Raw genomic sequence first — 22,537 nt, forward strand, 5'->3', positions numbered from 1 at the left:
CTAACCCAACCTCAACATAATCTAAACCTCCTGAGACAGGTCGGGAACACAGGAATATCATAACCTCAACATAACCTAACCCAACCTCAACATAACCTAACCCAACCTCAACATAACCCTCCTGAGACAGGTCTGGAACACAGGAATGTCATAACCTCAACATAACCTAACCCAACCTCAACATAACCTAACCCTCCTGAGACAGGTCTGGAACACAGGAATGTCATAACCTCTACATAACCTAACCCTAACCCTCCTGAGACAGGGCTGGACACAGGAATGTCATAACCGCAACATAACCTAACCCAACCTCAACATAACCTCAACATAACCTAACCTAACCCAACTCAACATAACCTAACCCTCCTGAGACAGGTCGGGAACACAGGAATGTCATAACCTCAACATAACCTAACCCAACCTCAACATAACCTAACCCAACCTCAACATAACCTAATCCAACCTCAACATAACCTAAACCAACCTCAACATAACCTAACCCAACCTCAACATAACCTAACCCAACCTCAACATAACCTAACCCAACCTCAATATAACCTAACCCAACCTCAACATAACCTAACCCTCCTGAGACAGGTCTGGAACACAGGAATGTCATAACCTCAACATAACCTAACCCAACCTCAACATAACCTAACCCAACCTCAACATAACCTAACCTCAACATAACCTAACCCTAACCCTCCTGAGACAGGGCTGGAACGCATGAATGTCATAACCTAACCCTCCCGAGACAGGTCGGGAACACAGGAATGTCATAACCTCAACATAACCTCAACATAACCTAACCCTCCTGAGACAGGTCTGGAACACAGGAATGTCATAACCTAACCCAACCTCAACATAACCTAACCCTCCTGAGACAGGTCGGAACACAGGAATGTCATAACCTCTACATAACCTAACCCAACCTCAACATAACCTAACCCTCCTGAGACAGGGCTGGACACAGGAATGTCATAACCTCAACATAACCCTAACCCAACCTCAACATAACCCTCCTGAGACAGGTCTGAAACACAGGGAGGGAGCGTGGGGTTCTCAGTGAAGAGAACAGTATTATCCTCTGTCTATTTCCTGGTCTGTCTTTAATAAAGTGGTAACCGTAGTAACAGGGGTAACTCACATGTGATCCTCCGCTGGTATTTCTCAATCACCTTCAGCAGCTCAGTGGAGGTGGTCTGGACGGAGTGGAACAACTACAGACAGACAGACAGACAGACAGACAGACAGACAGACAGACAGACAGACAGACAGACAGACAGACAGACAGACAGACAGACAGACAGACAGACAGACAGACAGACAGACAGACAGACAGGTGTGTGAGTGCAAACATACAGTATACAGTCCAGCCAGTAACAGTGGGTCCAGACAGCCAGACAGTAACAGTGGGTCCAGCCAGCCAGACAGTAACAGTGGGTCCAGCCAGCCAGCCAGCCAGCCAGCCAGTCAGTAACAGTGAAAAAAAAGAAAGTGTTTTAATCTACTCTACCTCTCAATGTCATTCTCTCTCACCACACCAGACTATCTGCTTTTCTCTACTGACCTGATTACATTCATCTATCTAGACTGGAGCCTTTTCTGACTGATTCAACATAATACTTCCTCCATGCTTTCATATAGTTAATTATTAACCCAGAGCTAGATGGTCACCGCACTGGCCAGTCTGACCAGAGAGGAGCTTTAACCCCTTCACCACTACTCTCTGGTACCACATCAGTTTAATCAGCCATCTACCAGCACCACGGTAGAGCTAGATGGCCACCGCCCTGGCCAGTCTGACCAGAGAGGAGCTTTAACCCCTTCACCACTACTCTCTGGTACCACATCAGTTTAATCAGCCATCTACCAGCACCACGGTAGAGCTAGATGGCCACCGCCCTGGCCAGTCTGACCAGAGAGGAGCTTTAACCCCTTCACCACTACTCTCTGGTACCACATCAGTTTAATCAGCCATCTACCAGCACCACGAGATGCAGAGGTTCACACAAACCACATTTTACTGGTCGCATACATATTTAGCAGACGTTATTGCAGGTGTAGAGAAATGCTTGTGTTCATAGCTCAAACAGTGTAGTATTATCTGACAATTCACAACAACACACACATCTAAAAAATAAAATCATGGAATTAAGAAATATATGACTACAGGGACGAGCAATGTCGGAGTCCGGAGTGTGTGTATGTGTGTGTATATATATATATATATATATATATATATATATATATATATATATATATATATATATATATATATATATATAGTGTGTCTCTATATAGAGTACCAGTCAAAAGTTTGGACACACCTACTCATTCCAGGGTTTTTCTTTATTTTTACTATTTTCTACATTGTAGAATAATAGTGAAGACATCAACACTATGAAATAACACATATGGAATCCGGTAGTAACCAAAAAAGTGTTTAACAAATCAAAAATATTTCATATTTGAGATTCTTCATAATCGCCTCCCTTTGCCTTGATGACAGCTTTGCACACACTTGGCATTCTCTCAACCAGCTTCATGAGGTAGTCACCTGGAATGCATTTCAATTAACAGGTGTGCCTTGTTAAAAGTTAATTTGTGGAATTTCTTTCCTTAATGCGTTTGATCCAATCAGTTGTGTTGTGACAAGGTAGGTGGGGTGGGGGGAATATACAGAAGATAGCCCTATTTGGTAAAATACCAAGTTCATATTATGCCAAGAACAGCTCAAATAAGCAAAGAGAAACAACCGTCCATCATTACTTTAAGACATAAAGGTCAGTCAATACAGAAAATGTCAAGAACTTTGAACGTTTCTTCAAGTGCAGTCGCAAAAACCATCAAGCGCTATGATGAAACTGGCTCTCAGGAAAGGAAGACCCAGAGTTACCTCTACTGCAGAGAATAAATCCATTAGAGTTAACTGCACCTCAGATTGCAGCCCAAATAAATGCTTAACAGAGTTCATGTAACAGACACATCTCAACATCAACTGTTCAGAGGAGACTGCGTGAATCAGGCCTTCATGGTCGAATTGCTGCAAAGAAACCACTACTAAAGGACACCAATAAGAAGAAGAGACTTGCTTGGGCCAAGAAACACGAGCAATGAACATTAGACCGGTGGAAATCTGTCCTTTGGTCTGATGAGTCCAAATTTGAGATTTTTGAATCCAACCGCCATGTCTTTGTGAGGCGCAGAGTAGGTGAAGCATGGAGGAGGAGGTGTGATGGTGTGGGGGTGCTACGCCATCCCATCTGGTTTGCGTTTAGTGGGACTATCATTTGTTTTTCAACAGGACAATGACCCAACACACCCCCAGGCAGTGTAAGGGCCATTTTACCAAGAAGGAGAGTGATGGAGTGCTGCATCAGATGACCTGGCTTCCTCAATCCCCTGACCTCAACCCAACTGAGATGGTTTGGGATGAGTTGGACCGTAGAGTGAAGGGATAAGCAGCTAACAAGTGCTCAGCATATGTGAGAACTCCTTCAAGACTGTTGGAAAAGCATTCCTCATGAAGCTGGTTGAGAGAATGCCAAGAGTGTGCAAAGCTGTCATCAGGGCAAAGGGTGGCTACTTTGAAGAATATCAAATATAAAAATAAACACTTTTTTGGTTACTACATGATTCCAGATGCGTTTTTTCATAGTTTTGATGTCTTCACTATTATTTGACAATGTTAGAAAATAGTAAAAATAAAGAAAAACCCTTGAATGAGTAGGTGTGTCCAGACTGTTGACTGGTAGAGTAGGTGTGTCCAGACTGTTGACTGGTACAGTAGGTGTGTCTGGGAGCAAGACGTCGGTGTCCGCGACGTGGCTGGTTTTACATTTATAATCCGTGATTGTCTGGATTCCATGCCACATGCGTCCTGTGTCTGAGCCGTTGAATTGCGACTCCACTTTGTCTCTGTACTGTTTGATTGCCTTACGGAGAGCACAGCGGCACTGTTTGTATTCGACCATATTCTAAGTCACCTTGCTGTGGTTAAATGCGGTGGTTTGCGCTTTCAGTTTAGCGCGAATGCTGCCATCTATCCATGGTTTTTGGTTTGGGTCGGTTTTAATCGTCACAGTGGGAACAACATCCCTTAGGCACTTCCTGATGAACTCAGTCACCGCGTCTGTGTATTTGTCAATGTTCTTCTCAGCGGCAACCCGGAACATATCCCAGTCCGCGTGATCAAAACATCTTGAAGCATGGATTCCGATTGGTCAGACCAGCGTTGAACAGACCTTAGCACAAGTACTTCCTGCCTATAGGAAGGGAGGAGCAGAATGTAGTCGTGATCTGATTTGCTGAAGGGAGGGTCGGGGGAGGGCCTTGTAGCCATCCCAGAAGGGAGAGTAACGACGGTTGAGAGTTTTTGGAGTACTACAGGCAATGTGTTGATAAAACTTCGGTAGCGTTTTCCTCATATTTGCTTTATTAAAGTCCCCAGCTACAATAAATGCGGCCTCAGGATATGTGGTTTCCAGTTTGCACAAAGTTTAGTGTAGTTCCTTGAGGGCTGTCCCTTGAGGGGGAATATACACAGATGTGACAATAACCAAAGAAAATTACCTTGGGAGGTAATACGGTCGGCATTTGATTGATTGAGAGGTATTCTAGGTTGAATTCCTGTACGTTATCACAATCACACCATGAGTAGTTAACCTGTTGGGGATAGGGGGCAGTATTTGCACGGCCGGATAAAAAACGTACCCGATTTAATCTGGTTATTACTGCTGCCCAGAAACTAGAATATGCATATAATTTCACCATTTTAAAGACACGACTCTCGTTAATCTAACCACACTGTCCGATTTCAAAAAGGCTTTACAACGAAAGCAAAACATTAGATTATGTCAGCAGAGTACCAAGCCAGAAATAATCAGACACCCATTTTTCAAGCCAGCATATAATGTCACCAAAACCCAGAAGACAGCTAAATGCAGCACTCACCTTTGATGATCTTCATCAGATGACAACCCTAGGACATTATGTTATACAATACATGCATGTTTTGTTCAATCAAGTTCATATTTATATCAAAAAACAGCTTTTTACATTAGCATGTGACGTTCAGAACTAGCATACCCCCCGCAAACTTCCGGGGAATTCGCTAACATTTTACTAAATTACTCACGATAAACGTTCACAAAAAGCATAACGATTATTTTAAGAATTATAGATACAGACCTCCTCTATGCACTCGATATGTCCGATTTTAAAATAGCTTTTTGGTGAAAGCACATTTTGCAATATTCTAAGTACATAGCCCAGGCATCACGGGCTCGCTATTTAGACACCCGGCAAGTTTAGCACTCACCATAATCATATTTACTATTATAAAAATTTCATTACCTTTTGTTGTCTTCGTCAGAATACACACCCAGGACTGCTACTTCAATAACAAATGTTGGTTTGGTCCAAAATAATCCATTGTTATATCCGAATAGCGGCGTTTTGTTCGTATGCGTCCAGACACTATCCGAAATAGTAAAGAAGTGTCGCGCGATGGCGCAATTCGTGACAATAAAATTCTGAGTATTCCATTACCGTACTTCGAAGCATGTCAACCGCTGTTTAAAATCAATTTTTACGACATTTTTCTCGTAGAAAAGCGATAATATTCCGACAGGGAATCTCCTTTTCGGCAAACAGAGTAAAAAATCCCAAAGGCGGGGGCGGTCGGGGTCACGCGCATAAGCTAGTGTCTCTTGATCGGCCACTTGAGAAAGGCGATAATGTGTTTCAGCCTGGGGCTGGAATGACGACATTCTGTTTTTTCCCGGGCTCTGAGCGCCTATGGACGACGTAGGAAGTGTCACGTTAGAGCAGAGATCCTTAGTAAATGATAGAGATGGAAAAGAAGTTCAACAAATGGTCAGACAGGCCACTTCCTGTAAAGGAATCTCTCAGGTTTTGACCTGCCATTTGAGTTCTGTTATACTCACAGACACCATTCAAACAGTTTTAGAAAATTTAGGGTGTTTTCTATCCATATGTAATAAGTATATGCATATTCTAGTTACTGAGTAGGAGTGGTAACCAGATTAAATCGGGTATGTTTTTTATCCAGCCATGTCAATGCTGCCCCCTAGCCCTAACAGGTTAATCATGAAACATACACCCCCGCCTTTCTTCTTCCCGCCTGCGGGATGTACTGAGAACCCAGCTGGCTGTATGGACGGGGACAGAATATCTAGAGAGAGCCATGATTCCGTGAAACAGAGTATGTTACAGTCCCTGATGTCTCTCTGGAAGGAGATCCTCGCCCTGAGCTCGTCTACTTTATTTTCCTGGGACTGAACATTAGCAAGTAATATACTTGGAAGCAGTGTATGGTGTGCCCGTCTCCTGAGTAATACTAGATAAAAACAGAGAAAGACAGAGACAGACAGAGACAGAGACATAAAGACAGATAGAGACAGAGAAAGACAGAGGGACAGAGACAGAAAGACTAGCAGTGGTAAAGAATGACAGAGAAAGACAGAAACAGAGACAGAAAGACAGAGAAAGACAGAAAAATACAGAGACAGGCAGAAAAACAGAGACAAAGAAATACAGAAAGTCAGAAAGAGACAGAGAAAGAAAGAGACAGACAGAGACAGCAAGACAGAAACAGAAAGACAGAAACAGAGACAGAAACAGAGAGAAAGACAGAAACGGAGATACAAAGACAGAAACAAAGACAGAAAGACAGAAACAGAGACAGAAAGACAGACAGACAGAGACAGAAACAAACAAACAGAGAAAGAACAACCAAGAAAGACAAAGAAAGACCAACAGAGACAGAAAGAGACAGTGAGAGAAAGACAGAGACAAAGAGAGAGAGTGAGACAAAGACAGACAGTAAGAAAAAGACAGAAAGACAGAGAGAGACAGAGACAAAGACAGAGAGAAAGACAGAGAAAGACAGAGACAGAGAAAGATAAAGACAGAAACAGAGACAGAAAGACAGAGAGACAGAGACAAAGACAGAGAGAGAAAGACAGACAGACAGAAAGAGACAGAAAGATAGACTGAATGATAAAGAAAAACAGAGAAAGACAGAGACAAAGACAGACAGAGAAAGACAGAGACAGAAAGAAAGACAGAGACAGACAGAACGAGAGACAGAGACATACAGAAAGACAGAGAGAAAGACAGAGACAGACAGAACGACAGACAGAAAGACAGAGACAGAGACAGACAGACAGAGACAGAGAAAGAGAGAAAGACAAAGAGACAGAGAAAGAGAGCGACAGCAAGACAGAAACAGAAAGACAGAAACAGACAGAAACAGAGAAAGACAGAGACAGAAAGACAGACAGACACAGAAAGAAACAAACAGAGAAAGACAAAGAACAACCAAGAAAGACAAAGAAAGACCAACAGAGACAGAAAGAGAGAGAGAAAGACAGAGAGAGGCAGAGAAAGACACAGACAGACACAGAAAGACAGAGACAGACAGAGACACATTGATAAGAAACTATAAAAAGCCTTCATAGTGTGATTCCACAGGGAAAACTCTCAAAACAAAGAGTCAGGTTGTATGAGGCCATCTGATCCCTGGCTGCAGCACAAAGCTGATCTCATCACATAGACACACTACTGTTATACCAGTCTGCTAATGGACTATACAGACAGAACTGCAGAGCTATCTTCCTCTGATCAAGACAACAGTTAGTAACATAGAGAGAACTGGACAGGAAACAGAACGCGTGGTTCACAGTAACACAGAGAGAGAACTGGACAGGAAACAGAACGCTTGGTTCACAGTAACACAGAGAAAGAACTGGACAGGAAACAGAACGCGTGGTTCACAGTAACACAGAGAGAGAGAACTGGACAGGAAACAGAACGCGTGGTTCAGTTGGTAACACAGAGAGGGAACTGGACAGGAAACAGAACGCGTGGTTCACAGTTAGTAACACAGAGAGAGAACTGGACAGGAAACAGAGGGTGAGGTTCACAGTAACAGAGAGAAAACTGGACAGGAAACAGAACGCGTGGTTCACAGTTAGTAACACAGAGAGAGAACTGGACAGGAAACAGAACGCATGGTTCACAGTAATACAGAGAGAGAGAACTGGACAGGAAACAGAGCGCGTGGTTCACAGTAACACAGAGAGAGAACTGGACAGGAAACAGAACGCGTGGTTCACAGTTAGTAACACAGAGAGAGAACTGGACAGGAAACAGAACGCGTGGTTCACAGTTAGTAACACAGAGAGAGACCTGGACAGGAAACAGAATGCGTGGTTCACAGTAACACAGAGAGAGAACTGGACAGGAAACAGAACGCGTGGTTCACAGTTAGTGACACAGAGAGAGAACTGGACAGGAAACAGAACGCGTGGTTCACAGTAACACAGAGAGAGAACTGGACAGGAAACAGAATGCGTGGTACACAGTTAGTAACACAGAGAGAGAACTGGACAGGAAACAGAACACGAGGTTCACAGTAACACAGAGAGAAAGAACTGGACAGGAAACAGAACACGAGGTTCACAGTAACACAGAGAGAGAACTGGACAGGAAACAGAACGCGTGGTTCACAGTAACACAGAGAGAACTGGACAGGAAACAGAACACATGATTCACAGTTAGTAACACAGAGAGAGAACTGGACAGGAAACAGAACGCGTGGTTCACAGTAACACAGAGAGAGGGAACTGGACAGGAAACAGAACGCGTGGTTCACAGTAACACAGAGAGAGAACTGGACAGGAAACAGAACGCGAGGTTCACAGTAACACAGAGAGAGAACTGGATAGGAAACAGAACGCGAGGTTCACAGTAACACAGAGAGAGAACTGGACAGGAAACAGAACGCGTGGTTCACAGTTAGTAACACAGAGAGAACTGGACAGGAAACAGAACGCGTGGTTCACAGTTAGTAACACAGAGAGAACTGGACAGGAAACAGAACGCGTGGTTCACAGTTAGTAACACAGAGAGAGAACTGGACAGGAAACAGAACGCGTGGTTCACAGTTAGTAACACAGAGAGAGAACTGGACAGGAAACAGAACACGAGGTTCACAGTTAGTAACACAGAGAGAGAACTGGACAGGAAACAGAACGCGTGGTTCACAGTAACACAGAGAGAGAACTGGACAGGAAACAGAACGCGTGGTTCACAGTAACACAGAGAGAAAACTGGACAGGAAACAGAACGCGTGGTTCACAGTTAGTAACACAAGGAGAGCTGGACAGGAAACAGAATGCGTGGTTCACAGTAACACAGAGAGAACTGGACAGGAAACAACACGTGGTTCACAGTTAGTAATACAGAGAGAAACTGGACAGGAAACAGAACGCGTGGTTCACAGTTAGTAACACAGAGAGAGAACTGGACAGGAAACAGAACGCGAGGTTCACAGTTTGTAACACAGAGAGAGAACTGGACAGGAAACAGAACGCGTGGTTCACAGTAACACAGAGAGAGAACTGGACAGGAAACAGAACGCTTGGTTCACAGTAACACAGAGAAAGAACTGGACAGGAAACAGAACGCGTGGTTCACAGTAACACAGAGAGAGAGAACTGGACAGGAACCAGAACGCGTGGTTCACAGTTAGTAACACAGAGAGGGAACTGGACAGGAAACAGAACGCGAGGTTCACAGTAACACAGAGAGAACTGGACAGGATACAGAATGCGTGGTTCACAGTAACACAGAGAGAACTGGACAGGAAACAACACGTGGTTCACAGTTAGTAATACAGAGAGAAACTGGACAGGAAACAGAACGCGTGGTTCACAGTTAGTAACACAGAGAGAGAACTGGACAGGAAACAGAACGCGAGGTTCACAGTTTGTAACACAGAGAGAGAACTGGACAGGAAACAGAACGCGTGGTTCACAGTAACACAGAGAGAGAACTGGACAGGAAACAGAACGCTTGGTTCACAGTAACACAGAGAAAGAACTGGACAGGAAACAGAACGCGTGGTTCACAGTAACACAGAGAGAGAGAACTGGACAGGAAACAGAACGCGTGGTTCACAGTTAGTAACACAGAGAGGGAACTGGACAGGAAACAGAACGCGTGGTTCACAGTTAGTAACACAGAGAGAGAACTGGACAGGAAACAGAGGGTGAGGTTCACAGTAACAGAGAGAAAACTGGACAGGAAACAGAACGCGTGGTTCACAGTTAGTAACACAGAGAGAGAACTGGACAGGAAACAGAACGCGTGGTTCACAGTAATACAGAGAGAGAGAACTGGACAGGAAAGAGAACGCGTGGTTCACAGTAACACAGAGAGAGAACTGGACAGGAAACAGAATGCGTGGTTCACAGTAACACAGAGAGAGAACTGGACAGGAAACAGAACGCGTGGTTCACATTTAGTAACACAGAGAGAGAACTGAACAGGAAACAGAATGCGTGGTTCACAGTAACACAGAGAGAGAACTGGACAGGAAACAGAACGCGTGGTTCACAGTAACACAGAGAGAGAACTGGACACGAAACAGAACGCGTGGTTCACAGTTAGTAACACAAGGAGAGCTGGAAGGGAAACAGAATGCGTGGTTCACAGTAACACAGAGAGAGAACTGGACAGGAAACAGAACGCGTGGTTCACAGTAACACAGAGAGAACTGGACAGGAAACAACGCGTGGTTCACAGTTAGTAACACAGAGAGACTCTGGACAGGAAACAGAACGCGTGGTTCACAGTTAGTAACACAGAGAGAGAACTGGACAGGAAACAGAACGCGAGGTTCACAGTTAGTAACACAGAGAGAGAACTGGACAGGAAACAGAACGCGAGGTTCACAGTAACACAGAGAGAACTGGACAGGAAACAGAATGCGTGGTTCACCGGAACACAGAGAGAGAACTGGACAGGAAACAGAACGCGAGGTTCACAGTTAGTAACACAGAGAGAGAACTAGACAGGAAACAGAACGCGAGGTTCACAGTAACACAGAGAGTGAACTGGACAGGAAACAGAACGCGTGGCTCACAGTTAGTAACACAGAGAGAGAACTGGACAGGAAACAGAATGCGAGGTTCACAGTAACACAGAGAGAGAACTGGAAAGGAAACAGAACGCGTGGTTCACAGTAACACAGAGAGAACTGGACAGGAAACAGAACACGTGGTTCACAGTTAGTAACACAGAGAGAGAACTGGACAGGAAACAGAACGCGTGGTTCACAGTAACACAGAGAGAGAACTGGACAGGAAACAGAACGCGTGGTTCACAGTAACACAGAGAGAGAACTGGACAGGAAACAGAACGCGAGGTTCACAGTAACACAGAGAGAGAACTGGATAGGAAACAGAACGCGAGGTTCACAGTAACACAGAGAGAGAACTTGACAGGAAACAGAACGCGAGGTTCACAGTTAGTAACACAGAGAGAGAACTGGACAGGAAACAGAACGCGAGGTTCACAGTAACACAGAGAGAGAACTGGACAGGAAACAGAACGCGTGGTTCACAGTTAGTAACACAGAGAGAACTGGACAGGAAACAGAACACGAGGTTCACAGTTAGTAACACAGAGAGAGAACTGGACAGGAAACAGAACGCGTGGTTCACAGTAACACAGAGAGAGAACTGGACAGGAAACAGAACGCGTGGTTCACAGTAACACAGAGAGAGAACTGGACAGGAAACAGAACGCGTGGTTCACAGTTAGTAACACAAGGAAAGCTGGACAGGAAACAGAATGCGTGGTTCACAGTAACACAGAGAGAACTGGACAGGAAACAACGCGTGGTTCACAGTTAGTAACACAGAGAGAAACTGCACAGGAAACAGAACGCGTGGTTCACAGTTAGTAACACAGAGAGAAAACTGGACAGGAAACAGAACGCGAGGTTCACAGTTTGTAACACAGAGAGAGAACTGGACAGGAAACAGAACGCGATGTTCACAGTTAGTAACACAGAGAGAGAACTGGACAGGAAACAGAACGCGAGGTTCACAGTAACACAGACAGAACTGGACAGGAAACAGAACGCTTGGTTCACAGTAACACAGAGAAAGAACTGGACAGGAAACAGAACGCGTGGTTCACAGTAACACAGAGAGAGAGAACTGGACAGGAAACAGAACGCGTGGTTCAGTTAGTAACACAGAGAGGGAACTGGACAGGAAACAGAACGCGTGGTTCACAGTTAGTAACACAGAGAGAGAACTGGACAGGAAACAGAGGGTGAGGTTCACAGTAACAGAGAGAAAACTGGACAGGAAACAGAACGCGTGGTTCACAGTTAGTAACACAGAGAGAGAACTGGACAGGAAACAGAACGAGTGGTTCACAGTAATACAGAGAGAGAGAACTGGACAGGAAACAGAACGCGTGGTTCACAGTAACACAGAGAGAGAACTGGACAGGAAACAGAACGCGTGGTTCACAGTTAGTAACACAGAGAGAGAACTGGACAGGAAACAGAACGCGTGGTTCACAGTTAGTAACACAGAGAGAGACCTGGACAGGAAACAGAACGCGTGGTTCACAGTAACACAGAGAGAGAACTGGACAGGAAACAGAACGCGTGGTTCACAGTTAGTAACACAGAGAGAGACCTGGACAGGAAACAGAACGCGTGGTTCACAGTAACACAGAGAGAGAACTGGACAGGAAACAGAATGCGTGGTACACAGTTAGTAACACAGAGAGAGAACTGGACAGGAAACAGAACACGAGGTTCACAGTAACACAGAGAGAGAACTGGACAGGAAACAGAACGCGTGGTTCACAGTAACACAGAGAGAACTGGACAGGAAACAGAACACGTGGTTCACAGTTAGTAACACAGAGAGAGAACTGGACAGGAAACAGAACGCGTGGTTCACAGTAACACAGAGATAGAGAACTGGACAGGAAACAGAACGCGTGGTTCACAGTAACACAGAGAGAGAACTGGACAGGAAACAGAACGCGAGGTTCACAGTAACACAGAGAGAGAACTGGATAGGAAACAGAACGCGAGGTTCACAGTAACACAGAGAGAGAACTGGACAGGAAACAGAACGCGTGGTTCACAGTTAGTAACACAGAGAGAACTGGACAGGAAACAGAACGCGTGGTTCACAGTTAGTAACACAGAGAGAACTGGACAGGAAACAGAACGCGTGGTTCACAGTTAGTAACACAGAGAGAGAACTGGACAGGAAACAGAACGCGTGGTTCACAGTTAGTAACACAGAGAGAGAACTGGACAGGAAACAGAACGCGTGGTTCACAGTTAGTAACACAGAGAGAGAACTGGACAGGAAACAGAACGCGTGGTTCACAGTTAGTAACACAGAGAGAGACCTGGACAGGAAACAGAATGCGTGGTTCACAGTAACACAGAGAGAGAACTGGACAGGAAACAGAACGCGTGGTTCACAGTTAGTAACACAGAGAGAGACCTGGACAGGAAACAGAACGCGTGGTTCACAGTAACACAGAGAGAGAACTGGACAGGAAACAGAATGCGTGGTTCACAGTTAGTAACACAGAGAGAGAACTGGACAGGAAACAGAACACGAGGTTCACAGTAACACAGAGAGAGAACTGGACAGGAAACAGAACGCGTGGTTCACAGTAACACAGAGAGAACTGGACAGGAAACAGAACACGTGGTTCACAGTTAGTAACACAGAGAGAGAACTGGACAGGAAACAGAACGCGTGGTTCACAGTAACACAGAGATAGAGAACTGGACAGGAAACAGAACGCGTGGTTCACAGTAACACAGAGAGAGAACTGGACAGGAAACAGAACGCGAGGTTCACAGTAACACAGAGAGAGAACTGGATAGGAAACAGAACGCGAGGTTCACAGTAACACAGAGAGAGAACTGGACAGGAAACAGAACGCGTGGTTCACAGTTAGTAACACAGAGAGAACTGGACAGGAAACAGAACGCGTGGTTCACAGTAGTAACACAGAGAGAACTGGACAGGAAACAGAACGCGTGGTTCACAGTTAGTAACACAGAGAGAGAACTGGACAGGAAACAGAACGCGTGGTTCACAGTTAGTAACACAGAGAGAGAACTGGACAGGAAACAGAACGCGTGGTTCACAGTTAGTAACACAGAGAGAGAACTGGACAGGAAACAGAACGCGTGGTTCACAGTTAGTAACACAGAGAGAGACCTGGACAGGAAACAGAATGCGTGGTTCACAGTAACACAGAGAGAGAACTGGACAGGAAACAGAACGCGTGGTTCACAGTTAGTAACACAGAGAGAGACCTGGACAGGAAACAGAACGCGTGGTTCACAGTAACACAGAGAGAGAACTGGACAGGAAACAGAATGCGTGGTACACAGTTAGTAACACAGAGAGAGAACTGGACAGGAAACAGAACACGAGGTTCACAGTAACACAGAGAGAGAACTGGACAGGAAACAGAACGCGTGGTTCACAGTAACACAGAGAGAACTGGACAGGAAACAGAACACGTGGTTCACAGTTAGTAACACAGAGAGAGAACTGGACAGGAAACAGAACGCGTGGTTCACAGTAACACAGAGATAGAGAACTGGACAGGAAACAGAACGCGTGGTTCACAGTAACACAGAGAGAGAACTGGACAGGAAACAGAACGCGAGGTTCACAGTAACACAGAGAGAGAACTGGATAGGAAACAGAACGCGAGGTTCACAGTAACACAGAGAGAGAACTGGACAGGAAACAGAACGCGTGGTTCACAGTTAGTAACACAGAGAGAACTGGACAGGAAACAGAACGCGTGGTTCACAGTTAGTAACACAGAGAGAACTGGACAGGAAACAGAACGCGTGGTTCACAGTTAGTAACACAGAGAGAGAACTGGACAGGAAACAGAACGCGTGGTTCACAGTTAGTAACACAGAGAGAGAACTGGACAGGAAACAGAACACGAGGTTCACAGTTAGTAACACAGAGAGAGAACTGGACAGGAAACAGAACGCGTGGTTCACAGTAACACAGAGAGAGAACTGGACAGGAAACAGAACGCGTGGTTCACAGTAGTAACACAGAGAGAGAACTGGACAGGAAACAGAACGCGTGGTTCACAGTTAGTAACACAGAGAGAGACCTGGACAGGAAACAGAACGCGTGGTTCACAGTAACACAGAGAGAGAACTGGACAGGAAACAGAACGCGTGGTTCACAGTTAGTAACACAGAGAGAGAACTGGACAGGAAACAGAACGCGTGGTTCACAGTAACACAGAGAGAGAACTGGACAGGAAACAGAATGCGTGGTACACAGTTAGTAACACAGAGAGAGAACTGGACAGGAAACAGAACACGAGGTTCACAGTAACACAGAGAGAGAACTGGACAGGAAACAGAACGCGTGGTTCACAGTAACACAGAGAGAACTGGACAGGAAACAGAACACGTGGTTCACAGTTAGTAACACAGAGAGAGAACTGGACAGGAAACAGAACGCGTGGTTCACAGTAACACAGAGAGAGGGAACTGGACAGGAAACAGAACGCGTGGTTCACAGTAACACAGAGAGAGAACTGGACAGGAAACAGAACGCGAGGTTCACAGTAACACAGAGAGAGAACTGGATAGGAAACAGAACGCGAGGTTCACAGTAACACAGAGAGAGAACTGGACAGGAAACAGAACGCGTGGTTCACAGTTAGTAACACAGAGAGAACTGGACAGGAAACAGAACGCGTGGTTCACAGTTAGTAACACAGAGAGAACTGGACAGGAAACAGAACGCGTGGTTCACAGTTAGTAACACAGAGAGAGAACTGGACAGGAAACAGAACGCGTGGTTCACAGTAACACAGAGAGAGAACTGGACAGGAAACAGAATGCGTGGTACACAGTTAGTAACACAGAGAGAGAACTGGACAGGAAACAGAACACGAGGTTCACAGTAACACAGAGAGAGAACTGGACAGGAAACAGAACGCGTGGTTCAAAGTAACACAGAGAGAGACTGGACAGGAAACAGAACACGTGGTTCACAGTTAGTAACACAGAGAGAGAACTGGACAGGAAACAGAACGCGTGGTTCACAGTAACACAGAGAGAGGGAACTGGACAGGAAACAGAACGCGTGGTTCACAGTAACACAGAGAGAGAACTGGACAGGAAACAGAACGCGAGGTTCACAGTAACACAGAGAGAGAACTGGATAGGAAACAGAACGCGAGGTTCAAAGTAACACAGAGAGAGAACTGGACAGGAAACAGAACGCGTGGTTCACAGTTAGTAACACAGAGAGAACTGGACAGGAAACAGAACGCGTGGTTCACAGTTAGTAACACAGAGAGAACTGGACAGGAAACAGAACGCGTGGTTCACAGTTAGTAACACAGAGAGAGAACTGGACAGGAAACAGAACACGTGGTTCACAGTTAGTAACACAGAGAGAGAACTGGACAGGAAACAGAACACGAGGTTCACAGTTAGTAACACAGAGAGAGAACTGTACAGGAAACAGAACGCGTGGTTCACAGTAACACAGAGAGAGAACTGGACAGGAAACAGAACGCGTGGTTCACAGTAACACAGAGAGAAAACTGGACAGGAAACAGAACGCGTGGTTCACAGTTAGTAACACAGAGAGAGAACTGGACAGGAAACAGAACGCGTGGTTCACAGTTAGTAACACAGAGAGAGACCTGGACAGGAAACAGAATGCGTGGTTCACAGTAACACAGAGAGAGAACTGGACAGGAAACAGAACGCGTGGTTCACAGTTAGTAACACAGAGAGAGAACTGGACAGGAAACAGAACGCGTGGTTCACAGTAACACAGAGAGAGAACTGGACAGGAAACAGAATGCGTGGTACACAGTTAGTAACACAGAGAGAGAACTGGACAGGAAACAGAACACGAGGTTCACAGTAACACAGAGAGAGAACTGGACAGCAAACAGAACGCGTGGTTCACAGTAACACAGAGAGAACTGGACAGGAAACAGAACACGTGGTTCACAGTTAGTAACACAGAGAGAGAACTGGACAGGAAACAGAACGCGTGGTTCACAGTAACACAGAGAGAGAGAACTGGACAGGAAACAGAACGCGTGGTTCACAGTAACACAGAGAGAGAACTGGACAGGAAACAGAACGCGAGGTTCACAGTAACACAGAGAGAGAACTGGACAGGAAACAGAACGCGAGGTTCACAGTAACACAGAGAGAGAACTGGACAGGAAACAGAACGCGTGGTTCACAGTTAGTAACACAGAGAGAACTGGACAGGAAACAGAACGCGTGGTTCACAGTTAGTAACACAGAGAGAACTGGACAGGAAACAGAACGCGTGGTTCACAGTTAGTAACACAGAGAGAGAACTGGACAGGAAACAGAACGCGTGGTTCACAGTAACACAGAGAGAGAACTGGACAGGAAACAGAATGCGTGGTTCACAGTTAGTAACACAGAGAGAGAACTGGACAGGAAACAGAACACGAGGTTCACAGTAACACAGAGAGAGAACTGGACAGGAAACAGAACGCGTGGTTCAAAGTAACACAGAGAGAACTGGACAGGAAACAGAACACGTGGTTCACAGTTAGTAACACAGAGAGAGAACTGGACAGGAAACAGAACGCGTGGTTCACAGTAACACAGAGAGAGGGAACTGGACAGGAAACAGAACGCGTGGTTCACAGTAACACAGAGAGAGAACTGGACAGGAAACAGAACGCGAGGTTCACAGTAACACAGAGAGAGAACTGGATAGGAAACAGAACGCGAGGTTCAAAGTAACACAGAGAGAGAACTGGACAGGAAACAGAACGCGTGGTTCACAGTTAGTAACACAGAGAGAACTGGACAGGAAACAGAACGCGTGGTTCACAGTTAGTAACACAGAGAGAAACTGGACAGGAAACAGAACGCGTGGTTCACAGTTAGTAACACAGAGAGAGAACTGGACAGGAAACAGAACACGTGGTTCACAGTTAGTAACACAGAGAGAGAACTGGACAGGAAACAGAACACGAGGTTCACAGTTAGTAACACAGAGAGAGAACTGGACAGGAAACAGAACGCGTGGTTCACAGTAACACAGAGAGAGAACTGGACAGGAAACAGAACGCGTGGTTCACAGTAACACAGAGAGAAAACTGGACAGGAAACAGAACGCGTGGTTCACAGTTAGTAACACAAGGAGAGCTGGACAGGAAACAGAATGCGTGGTTCACAGTAACACAGAGAGAACTGGACAGGAAACAGAACGTGTGGTTCACAGTTAGTAACACAGAGAGAAACTGGACAGGAAACAGAACGCGTGGTTCACAGTTAGTAACACAGAGAGAGAACTGGACAGGAAACAGAACGCGTGGTTCACAGTTAGTAACACAGAGAGAACTGGACAGGAAACAGAACGCGTGGTTCACAGTTAGTAACACAGAGAGAGAACTGGACAGGAAACAGAACGCGTGGTTCACAGTAACACAGAGAGAGAACTGGACAGGAAACAGAACGCGTGGTTCACAGTAACACAGAGAGAACTGGACAGGAAACAGAACGCGTGGTTCACAGTAACACAGAGAGAGAGAACTGGACAGGAAACAGAACGCGTGGTTCACAGTAGTAACACAGAGAGAGAACTGGACAGGAAACAGAACGCGTGGTTCACAGTTAGTAACACAGAGAGAGAACTGGACAGGAAACAGAGGGTGAGGTTCACAGTAACAGAGAGAAAACTGGACAGGAAACAGAATGCGTGGTTCACAGTTAGTAACACAGAGAGAGAACTGGACAGGAAACAGAACGCGTGGTTCACAGTAATACAGAGAGAGAGAACTGGACAGGAAACAGAACGCGTGGTTCACAGTAACACAGAGAGAGAACTGGACAGGAAACAGAATGCGTGGTTCACAGTTAGTAACACAGAGAGAGAACTGGACAGGAAACAGAAAGCGTGGTTCACAGTTAGTAACACAGAGAGAGACCTGGACAGGAAACAGAATGCGTGGTTCACAGTAACACAGAGAGAGAACTGGACAGGAAACAGAACGCGTGGTTCACAGTTAGTAACACAGAGAGAGAACTGAACAGGAAACAGAATGCGTGGTTCACAGTAACACAGAGAGAGAACTGGACAGGAAACAAAACGCGTGGTTCACAGTAACACAGAGAGAGAACTGGACAGGAAACAGAACGCGTGGTTCACAGTTAGTAACACAAGGAGAGCTGGACAGGAAACAGAACGCGTGGTTCACAGTAACACAGAGAGAGAACTGGACAGGAAACAGAACGCGTGGTTCACAGTAACACAGAGAGAACTGGACAGGAAACAGAACGCGTGGTTCACAGTTAGTAACACAGAGAGAGAACTGGACAGGAAACAGAACGCGTGGTTCACAGTAGTAACACAGAGAGAGAACTGGACAGGAAACAGAACGCGAGGTTCACAGTTAGTAACACAGAGAGAGAACTGGACAGGAAACAGAACGCGAGGTTCACAGTAACACAGAGAGAACTGGACAGGAAACAGAACGCGTGGTTCACCGTAACACAGAGAGAGAACTGGACAGGAAACAGAACGCGAGGTTCACAGTTAGTAACACAGAGAGAGAACTGGACAGGAAACAGAACGCGAGGTTCACAGTAACACAGAGAGAGAACTGGACAGGAAACAGAACGCGTGGTTCACAGTTAGTAACACAGAGAGAGAACTGGACAGGAAACAGAACGCGAGGTTCACAGTAACACAGAGAGAGAACTGGAAAGGAAACAGAACGCGTGGTTCACAGTAACACAGAGAGAGACTGGACAGGAAACAGAACACGTGGTTCACAGTTAGTAACACAGAGAGAGAACTGGACAGGAAACAGAACGCGTGGTTCACAGTAACACAGAGAGAGAGAACTGGACAGGAAACAGAACGCGTGGTTCACAGTAACACAGAGAGAGAACTGGACAGGAAACAGAACGCGAGGTTCACAGTAACACAGAGAGAGAACTGGACAGGAAACAGAACGCGAGGTTCACAGTAACACAGAGAGAGAACTTGACAGGAAACAGAACGCGAGGTTCACAGTTAGTAACACAGAGAGAGAACTGGACAGGAAACAGAACGCGAGGTTCACAGTAACACAGAGAGAGAACTGGACAGGAAACAGAACGCGTGGTTCACAGTAACACAGAGAGAAACTGGACAGGAAACAGAACGCGTGGTTCACAGTTAGTAACACAGAGAGAGAACTGGACAGGAAACAGAACGCGTGGTTCACAGTTAGTAACACAGAGAGAGAACTGGACAGGAAACAGAACGCGAGGTTCACAGTTAGTAACACAGAGAGAGAACTGGACAGGAAACAGAACGCGAGGTTCACAGTAACACAGAGAGAACTGGACAGGAAACAGAATGCGTGGTTCACCGGAACACAGAGAGAGAACTGGACAGGAAACAGAACGCGAGGTTCACAGTTAGTAACACAGAGAGAGAACTAGACAGGAAACAGAACGCGAGGTTCACAGTAACACAGAGAGAGAACTGGACAGGAAACAGAACGCGAGGTTCACAGTAACACAGAGAGAGAACTGGAAAGGAAACAGAACGCGTGGTTCACAGTAACACAGAGAGAACTGGACAGGAAACAGAACACGTGGTTCACAGTTAGTAACACAGAGAGAGAACTGGACAGGAAACAGAACGCGTGGTTCACAGTAACACAGAGAGAGAGAGAACTGGACAGGAAACAGAACGCGTGGTTCACAGTAACACAGAGAGAGAACTGGACAGGAAACAGAACGCGAGGTTCACAGTAACACAGAGAGAGAACTGGATAGGAAACAGAACGCGAGGTTCACAGTAACACAGAGAGAGAACTTGACAGGAAACAGAACGCGAGGTTCACAGTTAGTAACACAGAGAGAGAACTGGACAGGAAACAGAACGCGAGGTTCACAGTAACACAGAGAGAGAACTGGACAGGAAACAGAACGCGTGGTTCACAGTTAGTAACACAGAGAGAACTGGACAGGAAACAGAACACGAGGTTCACAGTTAGTAACACAGAGAGAGAACTGGACAGGAAACAGAACGCGTGGTTCACAGTAACACAGAGAGAGAACTGGACAGGAAACAGAACGCGTGGTTCACAGTAACACAGAGAGAGAACTGGACAGGAAACAGAACGCGTGGTTCACAGTTAGTAACACAAGGAGAGCTGGACAGGAAACAGAACGCGTGGTTCACAGTAACACAGAGAGAGACTGGACAGGAAACAAACGCGTGGTTCACAGTTAGTAACACAGAGAGAGAACTGGACAGGAAACAGAACGCGTGGTTCACAGTTAGTAACACAGAGAGAGAACTGGACAGGAAACAGAACGCGAGGTTCACAGTTAGTAACACAGAGAGAGAACTGGACAGGAAACAGAACGCGTGGTTCACAGTAACACAGAGAGAGAACTGGACAGGAAACAGAACGCGTGGTTCACAGTAACACAGAGAGAGAACTGGACAGGAAACAGAACGCGTGGTTCACAGTAACACAGAGAGAGAGAACTGGACAGGAAACAGAACGCGTGGTTCACAGTAACACAGAGAGAGAACTGGACAGGAAACAGAACGCGTGGTTCACAGTTAGTAACACAGAGAGAGAACTGGACAGGAAACAGAGCGCGAGGTTCACAGTAACACAGAGAGAAAACTGGACAGGAAACAGAACGCATGGTTCACAGTTAGTAACACAGAGAGAGAACTGGACAGGAAACAGAACGCGTGGTTCAAAGTAATACAGAGAGAGAGAACTGGACAGGAAACAGAACGCGTGGTTCACAGTAACACAGAGAGAGAACTGGACAGGAAACAGAATGCGTGGTTCACAGTAACACAGAGAGAGAACTGGACAGGAAACAGAACGCGTGGTTCACAGTTAGTAACACAGAGAGAGAACTGGACAGGAAACAGAACGCGTGGTTCACAGTAACACAGAGAGAGAACTGGACAGGAAACAGAACGCGTGGTTCACAGTTAGTAACACAAGGAGAGCTGGACAGGAAACAGAATGCGTGGTTCACAGTAACACAGAGAGAGAACTGGACAGGAAACAGAACGCGTGGTTCACAGTAACACAGAGAGAGAACTGGACAGGAAACAGAACGCGTGGTTCACAGTTAGTAACACAGAGAGAGAACTGGACAGGAAACAGAACGCGTGGTTCACAGTTAGTAACACAGAGAGAGAACTGGACAGGAAACAGAACGCGAGGTTCACAGTTAGTAACACAGAGAGAGAACTGGACAGGAAACAGAACGCGAGGTTCACAGTGAACACAGAGAGAGAACTGGACAGGAAACAGAATGCGTGGTTCACCGTAACACAGAGAGAGAACTGGACAGGAAACAGAACGCGAGGTTCACAGTGTAACACAGAGAGAGAACTGGACAGGAAACAGAACGCGTGGTTCACAGTAACACAGAGAGAGAACTGGACAGGAAACAGAACGCGAGGTTCACAGTAACACAGAGAGAGAACTGGACAGGAAACAGAACGCGTGGTTCACAGTAACACAGAGAGAGAACTGGACAGGAAACAGAACACGTGGTTCACAGTTAGTAACACAGAGAGAGAACTGGACAGGAAACAGAACGCGTGGTTCACAGTAACACAGA

The 22,537-nt window shown here is 45.9% G+C and overlaps 1 protein-coding gene across 4 annotated transcripts in view; it reads right to left on the reverse strand.

Annotated features, from left to right (window-relative positions):
* ical1 (islet cell autoantigen 1-like) overlaps nucleotides 1-22,537 on the reverse strand; it is a 308,200-nt gene that overhangs the window by 176,142 nt on the left and 109,521 nt on the right. For 3 of the 4 annotated variants that reach the window (XM_045699658.1, XM_045699659.1, XM_045699657.1), the window contains exon 4: nucleotides 1,148-1,220. In XM_045699658.1, coding sequence (XP_045555614.1) covers nucleotides 1,148-1,220 — 73 coding nt within the window. Of the gene's footprint in view, nucleotides 1-1,147; nucleotides 1,221-1,516; nucleotides 1,592-22,537 lie in introns of those variants that run through there. The other variant, XM_045699660.1, reaches the window with a different exon arrangement.

Source organism: Salmo salar, chromosome ssa17 (assembly GCF_905237065.1).
Source record: "Salmo salar chromosome ssa17, Ssal_v3.1, whole genome shotgun sequence".
NCBI classification, from domain to species: Eukaryota; Metazoa; Chordata; class Actinopteri; order Salmoniformes; family Salmonidae; genus Salmo; species Salmo salar.